This window comes from Protopterus annectens, chromosome 12.part0 (genome assembly GCF_019279795.1).
Source record: "Protopterus annectens isolate FY-2018-M chromosome 12.part0, PAN1.0, whole genome shotgun sequence".
NCBI classification, from domain to species: domain Eukaryota; kingdom Metazoa; phylum Chordata; order Ceratodontiformes; family Protopteridae; genus Protopterus; species Protopterus annectens.
In genome coordinates this window covers 1,143,388,395-1,143,402,268 of record NC_056746.1, presented here as the reverse complement: position 1 = coordinate 1,143,402,268, position 13,874 = coordinate 1,143,388,395, and the positions used below count along the sequence as shown (strand labels likewise).

The 13,874-nt window shown below is 42.1% G+C and overlaps 1 protein-coding gene across 1 annotated transcript in view; it reads right to left on the bottom strand.

The window, feature by feature from the left end:
- LOC122817033 (trichohyalin-like) overlaps positions 1 to 13,874 on the bottom strand; it is a 1,834,860-nt gene that overhangs the window by 310,144 nt on the left and 1,510,842 nt on the right. Inside the window, exon 14 of the mRNA XM_044090165.1 lies at positions 3,941 to 4,111. Coding sequence (XP_043946100.1) covers positions 3,941 to 4,111 — 171 coding nt within the window. The remainder of the gene's footprint in view (positions 1 to 3,940; positions 4,112 to 13,874) is intronic.

Genomic DNA, 13,874 nt, shown 5'->3' with positions numbered 1-13,874 from the left:
GACAACTTATGGCCGCACACTGTGCATTTTCTAAAGATCAGCTTGGCCTCCTGATTAGCCATATCCAAAACACATGGTACGAGCTACCAAAAAGTTTAAACTAGCAAGGTTTAAACTAAACTACCCGACCCCAACACTCACACACTCTCACTCGGAAGGTGGGGGAAGGGAGACAAGGCCTAAACTACCTACACGAGAAACAACTTTTTTTTTTTTGAAAGGGATGCGACATAAAATGAGGGAAGGGGAGGCAAGGGACGGTAGGAAGCCTACCTATGCTAACAACTCAGAACACCCACAAAAAACGTAGAAATTTACCTACCACGCCTGGAGCTCTAGACCACGCTGCTTGGCAAAGTCATGGCAAAAGAGATCTGAGGGAAGGAAGGAGATGGAGGGGTGTTATGGGTTAAGGGGAGGAGCTTGGAGCTCAGATCAGATGCTGTTGAAACTGCCGTCCCAGATCTGACATCCCACAGGTTGATGATCAAATAAAGTTAATTACTTCAGATGGTCATTTTAGGAAGAAACTATATGTAATTTTTACTTGTGATGTACTGTCAATTTAAGAAAGACTAATTAGTAACACATACTGTGTTCGCTATTCTGAAAAGAAATCACATTACCATTGTCCCCAAAAGAAACAGAGAATAATACAGCTTGGTAGGCTGTTACTGGGAAACACCTGTAAAACCTTTTTTGTTACCTACATAGGAAGGAATATCTATCAGTCCTTAGGGTTTGACAACTTTTAGTACAGCTTCAGGAATTATATTTGGTAATTTTGGTACATACTGGAAACTTGCTACTGCTGTTCTAAGCATAACAACTTAAAATGCAGCTGTGAAACTGGCTCACAGTTAGCCACAAAGAACATCCCCCCAGTTTGGTCCAGTCCAAGAATGTTTCCACTACCACTACACACCTGATAACCCGAAACCACACTCTTCACAGCCAAAAACAGGAAACAAGGACAAATGTGGAGTCAGAGTAAAGACGTACGAGAAGGTCCTTGCCACAAAATGAAGAAAGCATCATCTGCTATCTCCCCCTTGTCCTGCTGCACTTCAGTAGAAGGTGGGAGTTGTACTCTTGAATGGCAAACAAGTTGATCTTCAGGATGCCACAACTCTTGTAATATTAGAAATGCACACAAATCTAAAACACTCTGCTTCAACAGGGAAGGGAAGAATTGATTCAGGAGTTGACCACCATCTTCACCATGCCTAGGATGGGCACTGCTTAATTATATCCAAGCCTATGGCTTACTGTCAAAACTCACATTCCTTCTCTGCACAAGGGTACAACGTGCAACCCTTTTATGTTTAGGTACAACAAAGCACACTGGTTATTGTTAAATAAGGAAAGCCCTACAAGCAACTTTCCTTTCACAGCCTTCATGACCAGGATGACCACGTCTGAATTCCAACTGTCTGAGATGTAAAATGCAGATCAACTACTACTTCCTGAACTGTGAATGAGCAAAGATGAGCTGTCCATCCCAATAGGAAACCATCCACTATCAAGAAAGTTGTGGTGGTCATCCAGCAACCTGCACCCAGGCTGCCAAAGCCATGAGGTCTCTGGCCTTTCCATGTTGGAAAAAATGTCATACATTGGAGGACACCCTGTGTCACACAGATGAAGACAATCCTGTAAAGATGGGATCACAGAGGACTTCCTCAGTTTACAATGAATCCCAAAAGACAGCAGCCATAGGAGTAACTATTTCAGGATGTCACCACTGACGCTCGTAAGGAAGCTACAGTCATCCAGGTAGGGGAATCATATGAACATGTCTTCTCTACAAACTCTACACTAGGGCTAACACCTTGATAGGCAATTCAAGAGTACAGAACAGATAAAATGACAGTAATTTGTACTGAAAATGGTACCACCCTGACAGAACAAAGAAACCTCCACTGCATACATTAGGCATAATGCTCCCAGAGGGGAAACACTATCCACATACCCTGTGGCAGAATGAGCCACACCCACTGAAAAGACCATGCCTAGAATTTGCACAGTAGATGTACTCACTGAAGATGCTGAGGTCAAAAAATAGGACGGAAGTCTTCCATCACTTTTAAAATTAGAAAGGGGTGGGAAACCCCCCTGACTTCCGCCCTCTCTCTCTCTCTCTGTCTCTCCTTCAGAGTAGATCTATGTGGCACCAAAAGCATTTTCAGTGCTTGACCCATTAGTCAGCATGGGAACAACAATAGGTCAGACAAACAGTTCATGGATGTGGCAGAGGGATATCCCCCTCCCACCATATCTCAAATGCTTTAAGTCTATCAGATGGCACAATGGATAGCTGCTGTAGTCTCTGGGATCCATGCTAAACCAAAATATTACAAAGAAGTCAGCAAAAGGATGACTAAAGATCATCTAATTCCACTCAGCTGCATGCTTTCAAAGGAAGTGTCATCTGTGGGAGAGGTAAGGAAGGTGAAGGTCTAGTCAAGATTCCCACTTCCATGACAAAGAGAGGGAGATCCTTCCCTAACTCTAGGTCCAGGAAGGGTTGACCAACATATTATGTTGAATTTGCAATGAAAAAGTGCTGGGGCAACAGGGTACCCGAGCTTAGAGATGCACTTGGTAAAGGTAGATAAGAACAGAAGAGGTTTGTGAGGGGCCATGTGCTAAGCATCAACCAAAGTTCACCAAGTGTGCACTCAAACACTAAGTAGAACAGCTTCCTCCTGACATCAAGGGTTTAACCACATGTCCCCTTATAGACTCTCCTTGCCATGAGCCATCAAGCCTTAGTTTACCCCAGGAAAGGTCTGAGGACAGTTCTTGGCCCACACCTCAACCAGTGAGCATCTCCTGGGGAAACTGAAGGAAAACTACCTGGGAACAGGCTGCTCAGAGTAAGCTATGGTTACTCAGCTGGGTAAAGAAAGGTGCTAAAACCCTTGAATAACCCCCCCCCCCCTCAAGGTAGCTGCTGCGAGTCCACCTCTCACAAACTGATGATTTGTCTACAGAAAACAAAGGTGCAAGTCGGACTATTCGCAGAACAAACAGAATCTAGTACCAAACAAGGCGATTTCAGAAACTGAATTACCTTTAGATGGGTGTGCTCAGCAGCTGTATTCTTATTCATGTCACAGTACTGTGACATTGTCTTGGAATAGCATGGAGGGCCTGCATGCTAATCTTTATCTGGTCACTTTCATCCATCACAATCTTGAGAAATGTAAAGCACGCATGGAGTTTCTCCTTCCTGCTTAAGTTAGCTGGACTGAAATACTAACTTTATGGCAGTGCTTTATGCCCTACTATTTCCAAAAGAAAAAGGAGGAAATGCCAATGAAAGTCTTAGCTAGTCATCTTGCAGCCACATGAGAAACAGGCATTAGATGAGAGACTTTTCACTGACAAACACCATGGTTAACATCATGACTGTGTGAACAACAGACAATAGGAGAGTATGCTTAGACCCTGCTTCTGCAATCAAGACTAGCATGTTATGTCATGGTGTGCAGCAACAGGCAACATGAGTGACCTCTAGTGCAGGTGATGAAATGGAAAAAAAAATCATCAAGTTCAATCTGGAGGAAATGAAATTATAAAATTCAACCTACTCTGAATGACTTTCCATATCTGATCTATGAAATGTGGGTATAACTACTTAACTATTTATTTACTTTCAGTAGCTGATGGAACTTAATTTGCAGAAGTGCCTTTTATAACTGAAGCCCTAAAAGGAGTAAGCAGTTCAGTGATCTATTTAGCAATCATACAATAGACAAACAGTAGCCACAGGACCTGGTCCTTTTGTCCACATGACACACTGGCTCAACACTTTTACCCTGAAGCCACAACAGCCATCACAAACTTATTAACAGAAGTTCATCACACAGCAGTACTGTATCCATCTTTAAATAACATGCAACTCTTCTGTCTTTAAAAAAAAAAAAAATCTTACCTTCATGCCTTATCTTCTCACGCTGACACACGGGGTCTAAACCACAAAGGGTTATGTTCTTTTGTGAAAAGGGGACTTTGTGAAAGGAGCCAAGTTTTGTTGGCATAAAAGCTGACTTCCTTGGTGGAAAATCTCTAGAAATGTCTATGTTCTCCTCACTTCCACAATACTCTGTAAAAAGAGGTTACCTAAATGAATTAATTTCAATTAAACAGAAACAATGCATATCTAAAAAAAAACATTAAGACATTAATACTAAATATGTGTTTGCTCTCCTCTCATTTCTATAATAAAATTATTATAACCCCAGTAGTTTCAATTTCAGCTGTACATAATGTAATAAAAATACGGTACCATCATAAGGGGCTGCTTTGTGTTGGACACAAATTTAGGAAAAACACCATAAATGAAATGCATTTTATACTGCTTTAGACTGCTCAAAAATACATTTTGTCTCAGCTGATAATAAAATAAAATGCTGAGGCAGCAACCTACTGCAGCATATTCTACAAAGATACAGATAAACAAATGGGAAACTGCAACTGTTAACTTACATAACTACAGATGGTTGAACAAATTAACTGTTGCAATCGTCACATTTGGGATATCTTATGTGGAGATAGCGCATGGGTGGCCCCACTTCCAGAGCTTTACAGTCCTTAGGGCTTTAACCGATGTACTCTCATCAAGGTGCAAGTATAACTGATGGTATGAAGAGCATATGCCAGCCAATGCCATCTTCAGATCTTTCTTGCCTCTCACAACAGCCAAGGAAAACACCTGAACACCATAGCCCTAGTAGACCAGATGGTAAATTCCCAACTGCTTCGGGCCTTCCCAAAGGACCCCATCCCCCCTTGCAGGTGGAAGACCGAAAGAAGGAATGGCAAGCTGGTGGGAAAGTGAGAATGGAAGGTTATCTAAAGGGAAACAGGAAGCCAGCCTAACCCACAGGGAAACTAAAAAGATTAGAAAGAAGGAAGGACACTGACTGCCTGAACTGCAACATTGAATCTACTTGAACCTCTGCATTTATGCTAAGTTTGCAATACAAATGTACTATGTTCACTGTAGCATTCACTGTTGCAGTTCTCACTGTGGGGAAGAGTCCCAAAGTACAATGTCTTGGTAAGGAAGACGAAAGTTACCTTGATATGACGAAATGCAGGATAGTAGAAGCAAACCCTGCCTCTATGTTGTAGTGTCTGGAGAAGGCCTGCCACAGAAAACCAAGAAAATGAGGTCTGCACAGGTGACCAAGAAGCTGTTGTAACTCCGCTAAGGAAGGCTGTGGTGGCGGCAGTGGCGCTTGTGGAATAGGGGCATGATCTGGCCTGGAATACTCTTGCTGTGGTGCGAGTAATTAAAGGAAATGCAGTGAGACAGTAACTTTGAAACAGGTCACTTGTTAACAGGTTTACTCTCCTTCCCTTCTGCATAACAGACAAGCAGCTGATCAGACTCTGAATTTCCTGGTTCTGTGTAAGTAAAATGTTAGCTGTCTGTGCATACAATGGAGAGCTGGGTCCTTCCTCCTGAAGTCTACCACTTTAGAAATAAAACTGGTAGGCCACTGGCCTGATTTATTTTGGGTACCACTTTAGGTATGAAAGTGGGGTTGGTAAGAAAACATGCACACTACATGAAAAATTATACAGTGGTTTGCTTCTTCTACTAATATATGTGTACCTAGGTCACTGTTTAAAAACTGGACTAAACAAATATGTTTAAAAAAACAGAATGGGGGGTCCTAGGTCACTGTTTAAAAACTGGACTAAACAAATATGTTTAAAAAAACAGAATGGGGGGGGGGGGGGGGGTTGGTATGCAGGGAATATCCTGTCCCGATTTAAAAAAAAAAAAAAAAAAAAAAAAAAAAAAACAGGAAATACGTGAAGGCATACAGTAGAGAAATCCTTTTCACAGATGTTAATAGTCACCAAAAATAGTCTCCCAAGATAGGCACTTGAGAGAGGATGAAGCAGCTGATTTAAAAAGGACAAGGGTTGGTTTTTCTAACACACCGTTCAGATCCTATGGGGCATAATCTTTCACCTTGGTGGCGTAAAGTGAATCATCCCCCTTGAGAAACTGCTCAACCAAAGGTCTGGAGCATGGACTGGTTCACAAAGAGACAGGATGCAATAGCAGAAGCATGCAATTTTATAAAGGTGCAAGCTAAACCCAGTTTGGAAAGATCTGACACATACTTCAGGACCATTACCACTTTAGCTTTTTTTGGGCCAAGATCTCTGGTTTGGCACCAAAAGTAGAATCTACTGAAAAAAAACTACTGTACTTGGCTCTCTTACACTAGGTTCCTATCTGCCATCATAATATTCAAAGCCGTCTCCTAGGATATCACAGAGAACCTGCATATTCAAAGCTATTTCCTAGGAGCATGTATGCTTTGTGCTTCTCTTTGTTTATGTACCACATAACTGTTGTACTGCCTGTTTTCAGATGAAGAACACCTTCGTTAGGGTAGGGGTGAAGGCTTTCAGGGCAAGTATGACTGCTATTGTTTCATCAAAGTTCATTTGCTTTTTTCCTTCATTTCTTTAAAGTTTACTTTTTTTTTTCCTTTCTCATTTTGTCGTTCCAAGCACTCTGGAACTGCAAAGCTTCCAAATGGGCCCTCCAGGCCAAGTCTGAGGAATCCATTGTCATAGTCATTTTAGGGAGAGGTGCCCTGAAAGACATTCCCTTATGCTGAGCAAACTGGTAAATTCACCATAAAAGCTCCCTTCTGATACAAGAAAGAGGGAATTTGCTTGTTAGGGATGGTAATACCAATACTATCGGTTTCAAATGTACCACTTGAGTTTCCTTAGGTGTAGGCAAGTAAGAAGCACCATATAATACAAGACGCTATGAAGCCTAGCAATCCGTGGAACATCCTAGCAGTGATTTCTGTCTCTAGCAAGATGGTTATGAAGTACTATGTAAATTGGGCCAACCTGTACTATGGAAGGAATGCTTTTTCCCCAACAAAATTACTTTCTTTGACAAATTCAGGCAAGACTGTTCATTGTGAGCTCCACATTCCTGAAGCAAATCAGGGCGAATTCCAACGCCTTGAGGATGCCTTGTTGGGATTCTGCCCACATCAGGCAGTTGTCCAGGTAGGGTACATTTTGACACCATTTGTCCTGCAAAAAGCAATCATTGCAGCCAGACATTTAGTAAATACTGTGGGTGCTGTAGACAAACTAAAAGGCAAGGAAGTGAGATGGAAATTATCTTCTCTTGGTGGAAATCTGAGGAATTTTATGTGCTTCCTGGCAGCAGGGATATGAAAGCAGTTATCCCTCTGATCTAGTAGTTTCATCAATGTGTTCGAATGAATTACTGGTAACAGGCTTTGGAGGGAAAGCATCTTGAGTTTTGGAATCATGAGGAATTTGTTTAGATGGCAAAGGTGTAGGATGGGTCTACAAGGAGCAGGAGAAGTCATGAACACAGCCCTTGTTTTTTCTTCCCTAAAACTCTTTCTATGGTCCCAGACTGTGTCGTTTCTTGAATCACTTGCAGGTTTAACAACCAACTGATCCTTGGAGACTGGTGGAACGGCTCTGAATTTTGGAATGTCTTGAGCTTACAATTTGTAACCTCTATAAATATTTAATACCCACTGGCCTTGCTAATTCCTTCACAAGTTCTAATAAAGAAGGAAAAGTGCCCTCCAACTTTTTTTGAGGGAGGAAACAATTTGTGAGGAGAGGGGAATATGTTGTGATGGGGCCGCCTGGCTGAGTAACAGCTTTACTCTTGGAATGTCCCAGCCCTGAGGCCCCCAGGGTTGTCTCTTGGCCTAGTCTGCCATTCTCTGTAATAAATTAACTTCTTCCTTTCTCCAGGTCTAGCATTGTCCTGTTTAGGGTGAGAGAGAGAGTTCCTTGCTGGAAAATTCCTGCACTATCGAGTAATTTGATCCTGAAAGAGTTGTGTTGAAGTGAGTGGGTAGTTTTTCAATTTCCTCTATTTTTACTTTGCAAAGTTCCTGTTCAGGGGGTCCAAAGATGAGAGTCTTATCCAGTTAGGCAATTGTGATCTCTGTCTTTACAACATCTGGCAAATGCGTGGTCCTCAGCCAGGCATGTTTCCATATCACAAACTCTGCAGCTGCTGCCTTACATGATGCATACACAGCATCACGGCCTCATTTTTAGGACTGCTTGTCTAACCTGGAAAGACAGGTCAAATAAGACCAGCATCTCCTGCTTCAGATCCTTCCCTTGAATCCCCTCTGCCTTATCCCTCATCTTCTCCTGCAGGGATTACTGGTAGGAAAGCATGTAGGACTGGCAATTTAAGGTTCTGAAGGAAAGGGTAGCAAAGCCGTAAACATTTCCCAAACCTATCAAGCATTTTGCTTTCCTTGTCAATGGGAATGTGATTCTTAGTTGCTGATGAGGTTGCTGGGATTCAGACACCCCACATCTGGATCATTAAAGTGTTCCTATAAAGACAGTTATGGAAATCCATGACCCCGAAGAAACAGACTCCAAAGATTCATTACTGAGCATAACTTCCAGGATACTGAGCACTGCATGAACAGCTATATGTCTAGGTTCAAGCAAATCATATTTGCTTGTTTACCTTTGCTATGTTTGAAAAAATTCTTCAGTTTCACCACTGGAAAAAAACACTTTCATCCTGTGAAAAACTCCTTCGTCCTGTCAGGTGGAGAAACAGAGGGTAGGGTGCCTTCAGTATCAGAGTCACAGGCTTCAGCAAATGGGATATGGATGACATGTGGCTGTTTATCTGCCCCTGAGTCATGGGAATTAAAATCTTCCTGCATAGGGTCCAACCTTCTCTTTTTTTAAAATGGCTAAAGACATGTCATGAACATCCAAGTCTGGTCTTTTTGCCTTCAAAAACAAAAGGATCAAGTCAACTGGACTAGGAAGTCAGCAGAAGCCTTGTAAAAGGAACTGCCTGACCTAAGTTGACAGTTTGTGCTTAGGTACTTTGTGTCTAGTGATACTAGGAACAGCCACCCTGGAGACCGTGATCTAAGGCCACAGAACAAACCCTAATGTGGTCAATTTCAAACTCCTTGCATACTAGGACTCTGGGGATACCATCTTCCCATTCTGAAATCACAACAGAGACCTCTGAAACTGAACGGTTTATAGTCTCAGAAGGCAAGGCAACCACACTGGTTCAGGATGATGGCATTGGTGCCTCTGCAGCAGTCTTGCCAGTCAGAGGCTGTGAAAGTGCTTCTAAGTGCAAGGGGCTACAAAGACCCAGGGAAAACAGAGTTGTCCAAGACAAACTCTGTTTCTCAATGTGTTTTCTTATTGGTATGTTTCTTGTTTGACTGGAAAATGCCAAAGGCTTTTGGAAGATGCCACAGGGGCTCATAACTAGGCATGCACACCTTTTTTGGATGCAAGCTCCTATAGAGACTGACACATGTAACTACTGTCCTGTTGGAAAAGAAGCACAGTATAGACAAGAGTCTATGTCATCCTATGGACTAAGGCAGAAGACATCTATAATGAAAATCCCTGAGGAGGATTTCTTTCCTGCTTACCACATGCTTACCTTTCACAAAATATTCTTCAGAGCTAGAATTAATCAGATGTGAGCCAAAAAATCTAGCAGATTAAACAATAAGACAAAAAAATCCCCTTTAGGGTACTGGTATGGATATCGGAAGCGGGCTAACTGACGGAACGAGTGCTGAAAAATACATATAGCTATGCACACTGCATGGCAAGAAAGACCTGAAGATGCCATCAGCTGACACACCCTGTATACCCACCAAAGTACTTGTGCCATTGTGGGAGGGCACAGGATGAAGCCCTGGGTGAGGGTAAAATTCTGGACACTGGGCTAGCCGTGGAGTACGTGCATGAATGTTATCCCAAATGTGGGGACTGTCACCAGTAAATACTGCAATGAACACTGAAAGGTTATGCAAAAATGTGCTGCAACATTATTACTACAATGAATGTCATACAGACCCTCTCTCAGCATATGTCATAGTTAAGGAATACAACTATTAGCCACCAAGATCCAAAAAGAAAAGGCACTGCTTCTGTGACAGTCAAACGGAATAAGAGGTAGACTGCAAAGTTGTGCATTTTATGCATAAAAAACGGTTCCTGTTGGAAGTGCAAACTCAGAAATAAAAAATGAACACATGGTGTGCATATATCAAGTCTGAATATGAAATACCTTGGGATATTCCCCTTACTCTGAATTACACAATCTCAAAGTCAGAACACATACAGCAGAAAAGACATGGGGAGGGAGGGTGCAATTTGCCCCAACACACACAGGCTTTAATGAGTTTACGTAAAGCTTTAATATTTGATGTTATTTACTTCACAATAACACGATTTTTATACATCTGCAACACTCAGTTCCAGGTTTCTCACTTCTGACAGGGAGCCACATAACATGTATCTAGCTGGCTTGTCTTTTTTTATTACTCTAAATAAATGAGAACAAAAGTACTAGTGAAAAAATAAACAGATGGGGTTAGCTATAGAGAAAAAGGACAGACAAATAAGCTACAGGAAATATGATGGCATGGAAAAAAAACGGCAGACAGAAGGAGAGACTAAGGCAGAAATGGCACAAACGTGTAACAGTGATTCTCGCATATCTTTCTGGTTAAGCTGTTGTGCTCCACTGCTGATTTCAAGAACATATCCAGCATAAATCTAAGCCAACACTGCTAAAAGGTCAAACAGAACAAATGACACAAAGCTTAAGAAAGGTAAACAAAGACAGCTAAAATAAACCTTACCTTATTTCAACAACTCATACCAAAAGAGCAATGTCTCATGAAAGCATGGCCAGACACATACAGACGCAAGATAAAAATCTTACACACAGATATGACATTCAAAAATCACAATGCAGGACACCAATACTCTTGAAATAATGGCAAATTAAAGTTATGAATACTCAGCAGATAAAGCTGGACATGCGAATGCAGCTCTGGTCACAGGAACCAAAAGGACATGTGCCACAGTGATTAGGACCACTCAGTACATAAAACTTTCTTAGACTACTAACTTCTCCTCCCATATATTGTAATGGGTCTACTTCATTTACCATAACTTCCAACTGACTGACACCCATTTGACTGAGACCAAATGACTGAAATTTCATTTGACTGAAACTTAATTTGACTGACAAGTATTATTGGCAGTCTCCAGAGCACTGTAAGGCAAGTAACTGGAATATGTCCCCTTCCCCACTGTAGTGTGACCCTGGAGTTAGAATATATAGTTAGGGGGTGTGTGGGGGGTACAGCCCCCCACAATGGGAGGTGTGGAGGGCAAAGCCCCCCACTTACTTTTGTTTTATTAAGCAATATTAAAGTAAAACCACACAATATAATGCCCCCCACCCACCCTCAACTATATATTCTAACTCCAGGGTCGCACTACAGTGGGGAAGGGGACATATTCCATTTACTTGCCTTACAGTGCTCTGGAGACTGCCAATAATACTTGTCAGTCAAATGAAGTGTCAGTCAAATGGGGTCAGTCAATTGGAAGTTAGGGCAAATGAAGTAGACCCATTGTAATATACTGTTCCCTCCTATCTCAGTTTTTGAACGAAGCTGGCTACTCACCGGGAAACAATAAAAACAAAAAAGGCAGAAGGCAGGTTAAGTACTGCATGGGTTACTTTTTATAGCCAGAGATGTGCTTAAAGATCCAGATTAATGGAGTGTAACAATTAACCACCTTATCTGGTGATGCAGATCTCCAGCTGCAGGCACTAAAAATGAAGTCCAGCATTATATGCTGAGTATCCATAACTTTAACCTTCCATTACACTGCTAACAACCATATTTCTCCATCTTAGGTCATATGGATAACGCTGAAGGGAACAAAGCCTCCTAAGTATCTGTTTATCCATAAAAGAGAAGCCTGATCAATGGGGGCATATCAAAGCATTGTTTAATGCATCACATCAAATACATACAAGCTGCATCCCCACACAGTAAACAGATATGCCGCTCCACTGACTAATGGACATCTTATGGCTGCAAAAGTAGTGAAAACTTGGACAACAATCCAGTTTCAGCATCGTCAAGCAAAACAATAAAAAAAGTGTAACAGTCCTCTTAAGATGTGAAAAAAAATCTGGGTCTGCACTATACTGACAATATGCAACGAAGATATAATATAGGTTCATAAATGTGTACAAGGCTAACGACCACTGTGGCCTTTTTAAGCCTAGCCATGCAACCCAAATCTTTGTCAAGTTGTATTACCCTTGGCAGTGTAAGAAGGGGCTTGGGAGATGAAACATTACAAGCACGGCCTGGGAGACGAACCATTTGCAGGATACCTGTGTCCATTAGAGACACAGGTGCCAAACCAGAGATGAATTTCCAGTTTCCCATCCAGCTGTATAAGTTACACTTGAATTGGTTTAGGGAGGAACTCTGCTTCACATGGATGGGGAGTCTGTTCCAGAGAAGGGGTAGTCACTGGGATAATATACCTGCCTCTCACGTCGGCCCTATTTATAATAACAAGCAATGTTTAAGTGTTTAGAATGCGTAACTCTGGTGCTGGCTGTTTTGCAGATATGCAAGAGGTCCATAAGAGTGGGGTCCAATGAGACAGAATACAAGGATAGAACTTTACAGTGGTTTGCACAGGACATGTTATGTACACCCTATATTCTTTTAGTGAGGACCTACTGTGGAAGTTCCAGTTGCTAGATGCATATGGTTAGGTACATTCCAAAGTGGGACTGTACTCAATGATAGGTCTGATGACTACCGAATACAATGAAACAATGACCTCTCTGGATCTAGATGCAATACCTTTGTTTACAAGTTGCACAACATAAATGATTTCCTTACTACTGTAGACAAGTGATGGTCAAAGGCTGTCCCCAACTCCCTGACTACTGGGCTGACTCTTGGCATTTAGTTTTAGTCCGTGGCTCTGACACCAGTTATTTGTCTGGGTTAGCCCTACTTGGAAAACATTAGTGTTGGTGGGGGATTCTATGACTGCTCCTACTTTAATCATCTGCAAGTTTGGTCAGGCAGAGGTCCTTGAGGTTGGCCTGGACTTTAGAGAAGTAGATGCCAAAAAGAAGTGGTCCCAGGACCAATTCCTGAGGGACACTGCTGCTGACTGCATTCTTTGTAGAGGTGAACTCTCCAATTTTACCTTACTGGTTCCTGTCTGTGAGCCAGCTGGCTAATCATCAGGTGACATAAGGATTTATAGGTTCATAGGTGTTTACTAGGCTAACAACCACAATGGCCTTTTTAAGCCTAGCCATGCATCCCAAATCTCTGGCAAGTTCTGATACCGTTGATAAGTGTAAGCACGGGCCTGGGAGAGGAACCATTTCCAGGTTACCTGCTTGCATCAGAAATATAGGTGCCAAACCAGGGATGAATTTCTGGTTTCCCGTCCAATTGTCCAAGTTGCACTTGAATTGGATTAGGGAGGAACTCTGCTTCACATGGATGGGGAGCTTGTTCCACAGACAGGGTAGTCTCTGGGATACATACCTATCTCTACAGCAGGTCCTATTTATATCACAGGCATGGTTTAAGTCTTTAGAACGGGTAATTCAGGGACTGTTTGTGTCGTGGATATGCAGGAGGTCCATCAGGGGGTCTGATAATGCCCTGTATACCAGGCATAGATCTCCCCTCAAAAGCCTGCAGGAGATGGAATACAGGGATGGGGCCTTGAGGCAGTCTGAATAGGACGTATTACTAATGCACTGTATTCTTTTAGTGAGGAATCTCTGTGGACGTTCCAGTTGTTGGATATGCCTGGTTAGGTACATACCAAAGGGGGCATTGTACTCAGTGATAGGTCTGATGAATGCCGAATACAGTGGAACAATGACGTCCATGAACTTAGATGCCATACCTTTGTTTATAAGTTGCACAATATAGAATGATTTCCTCACC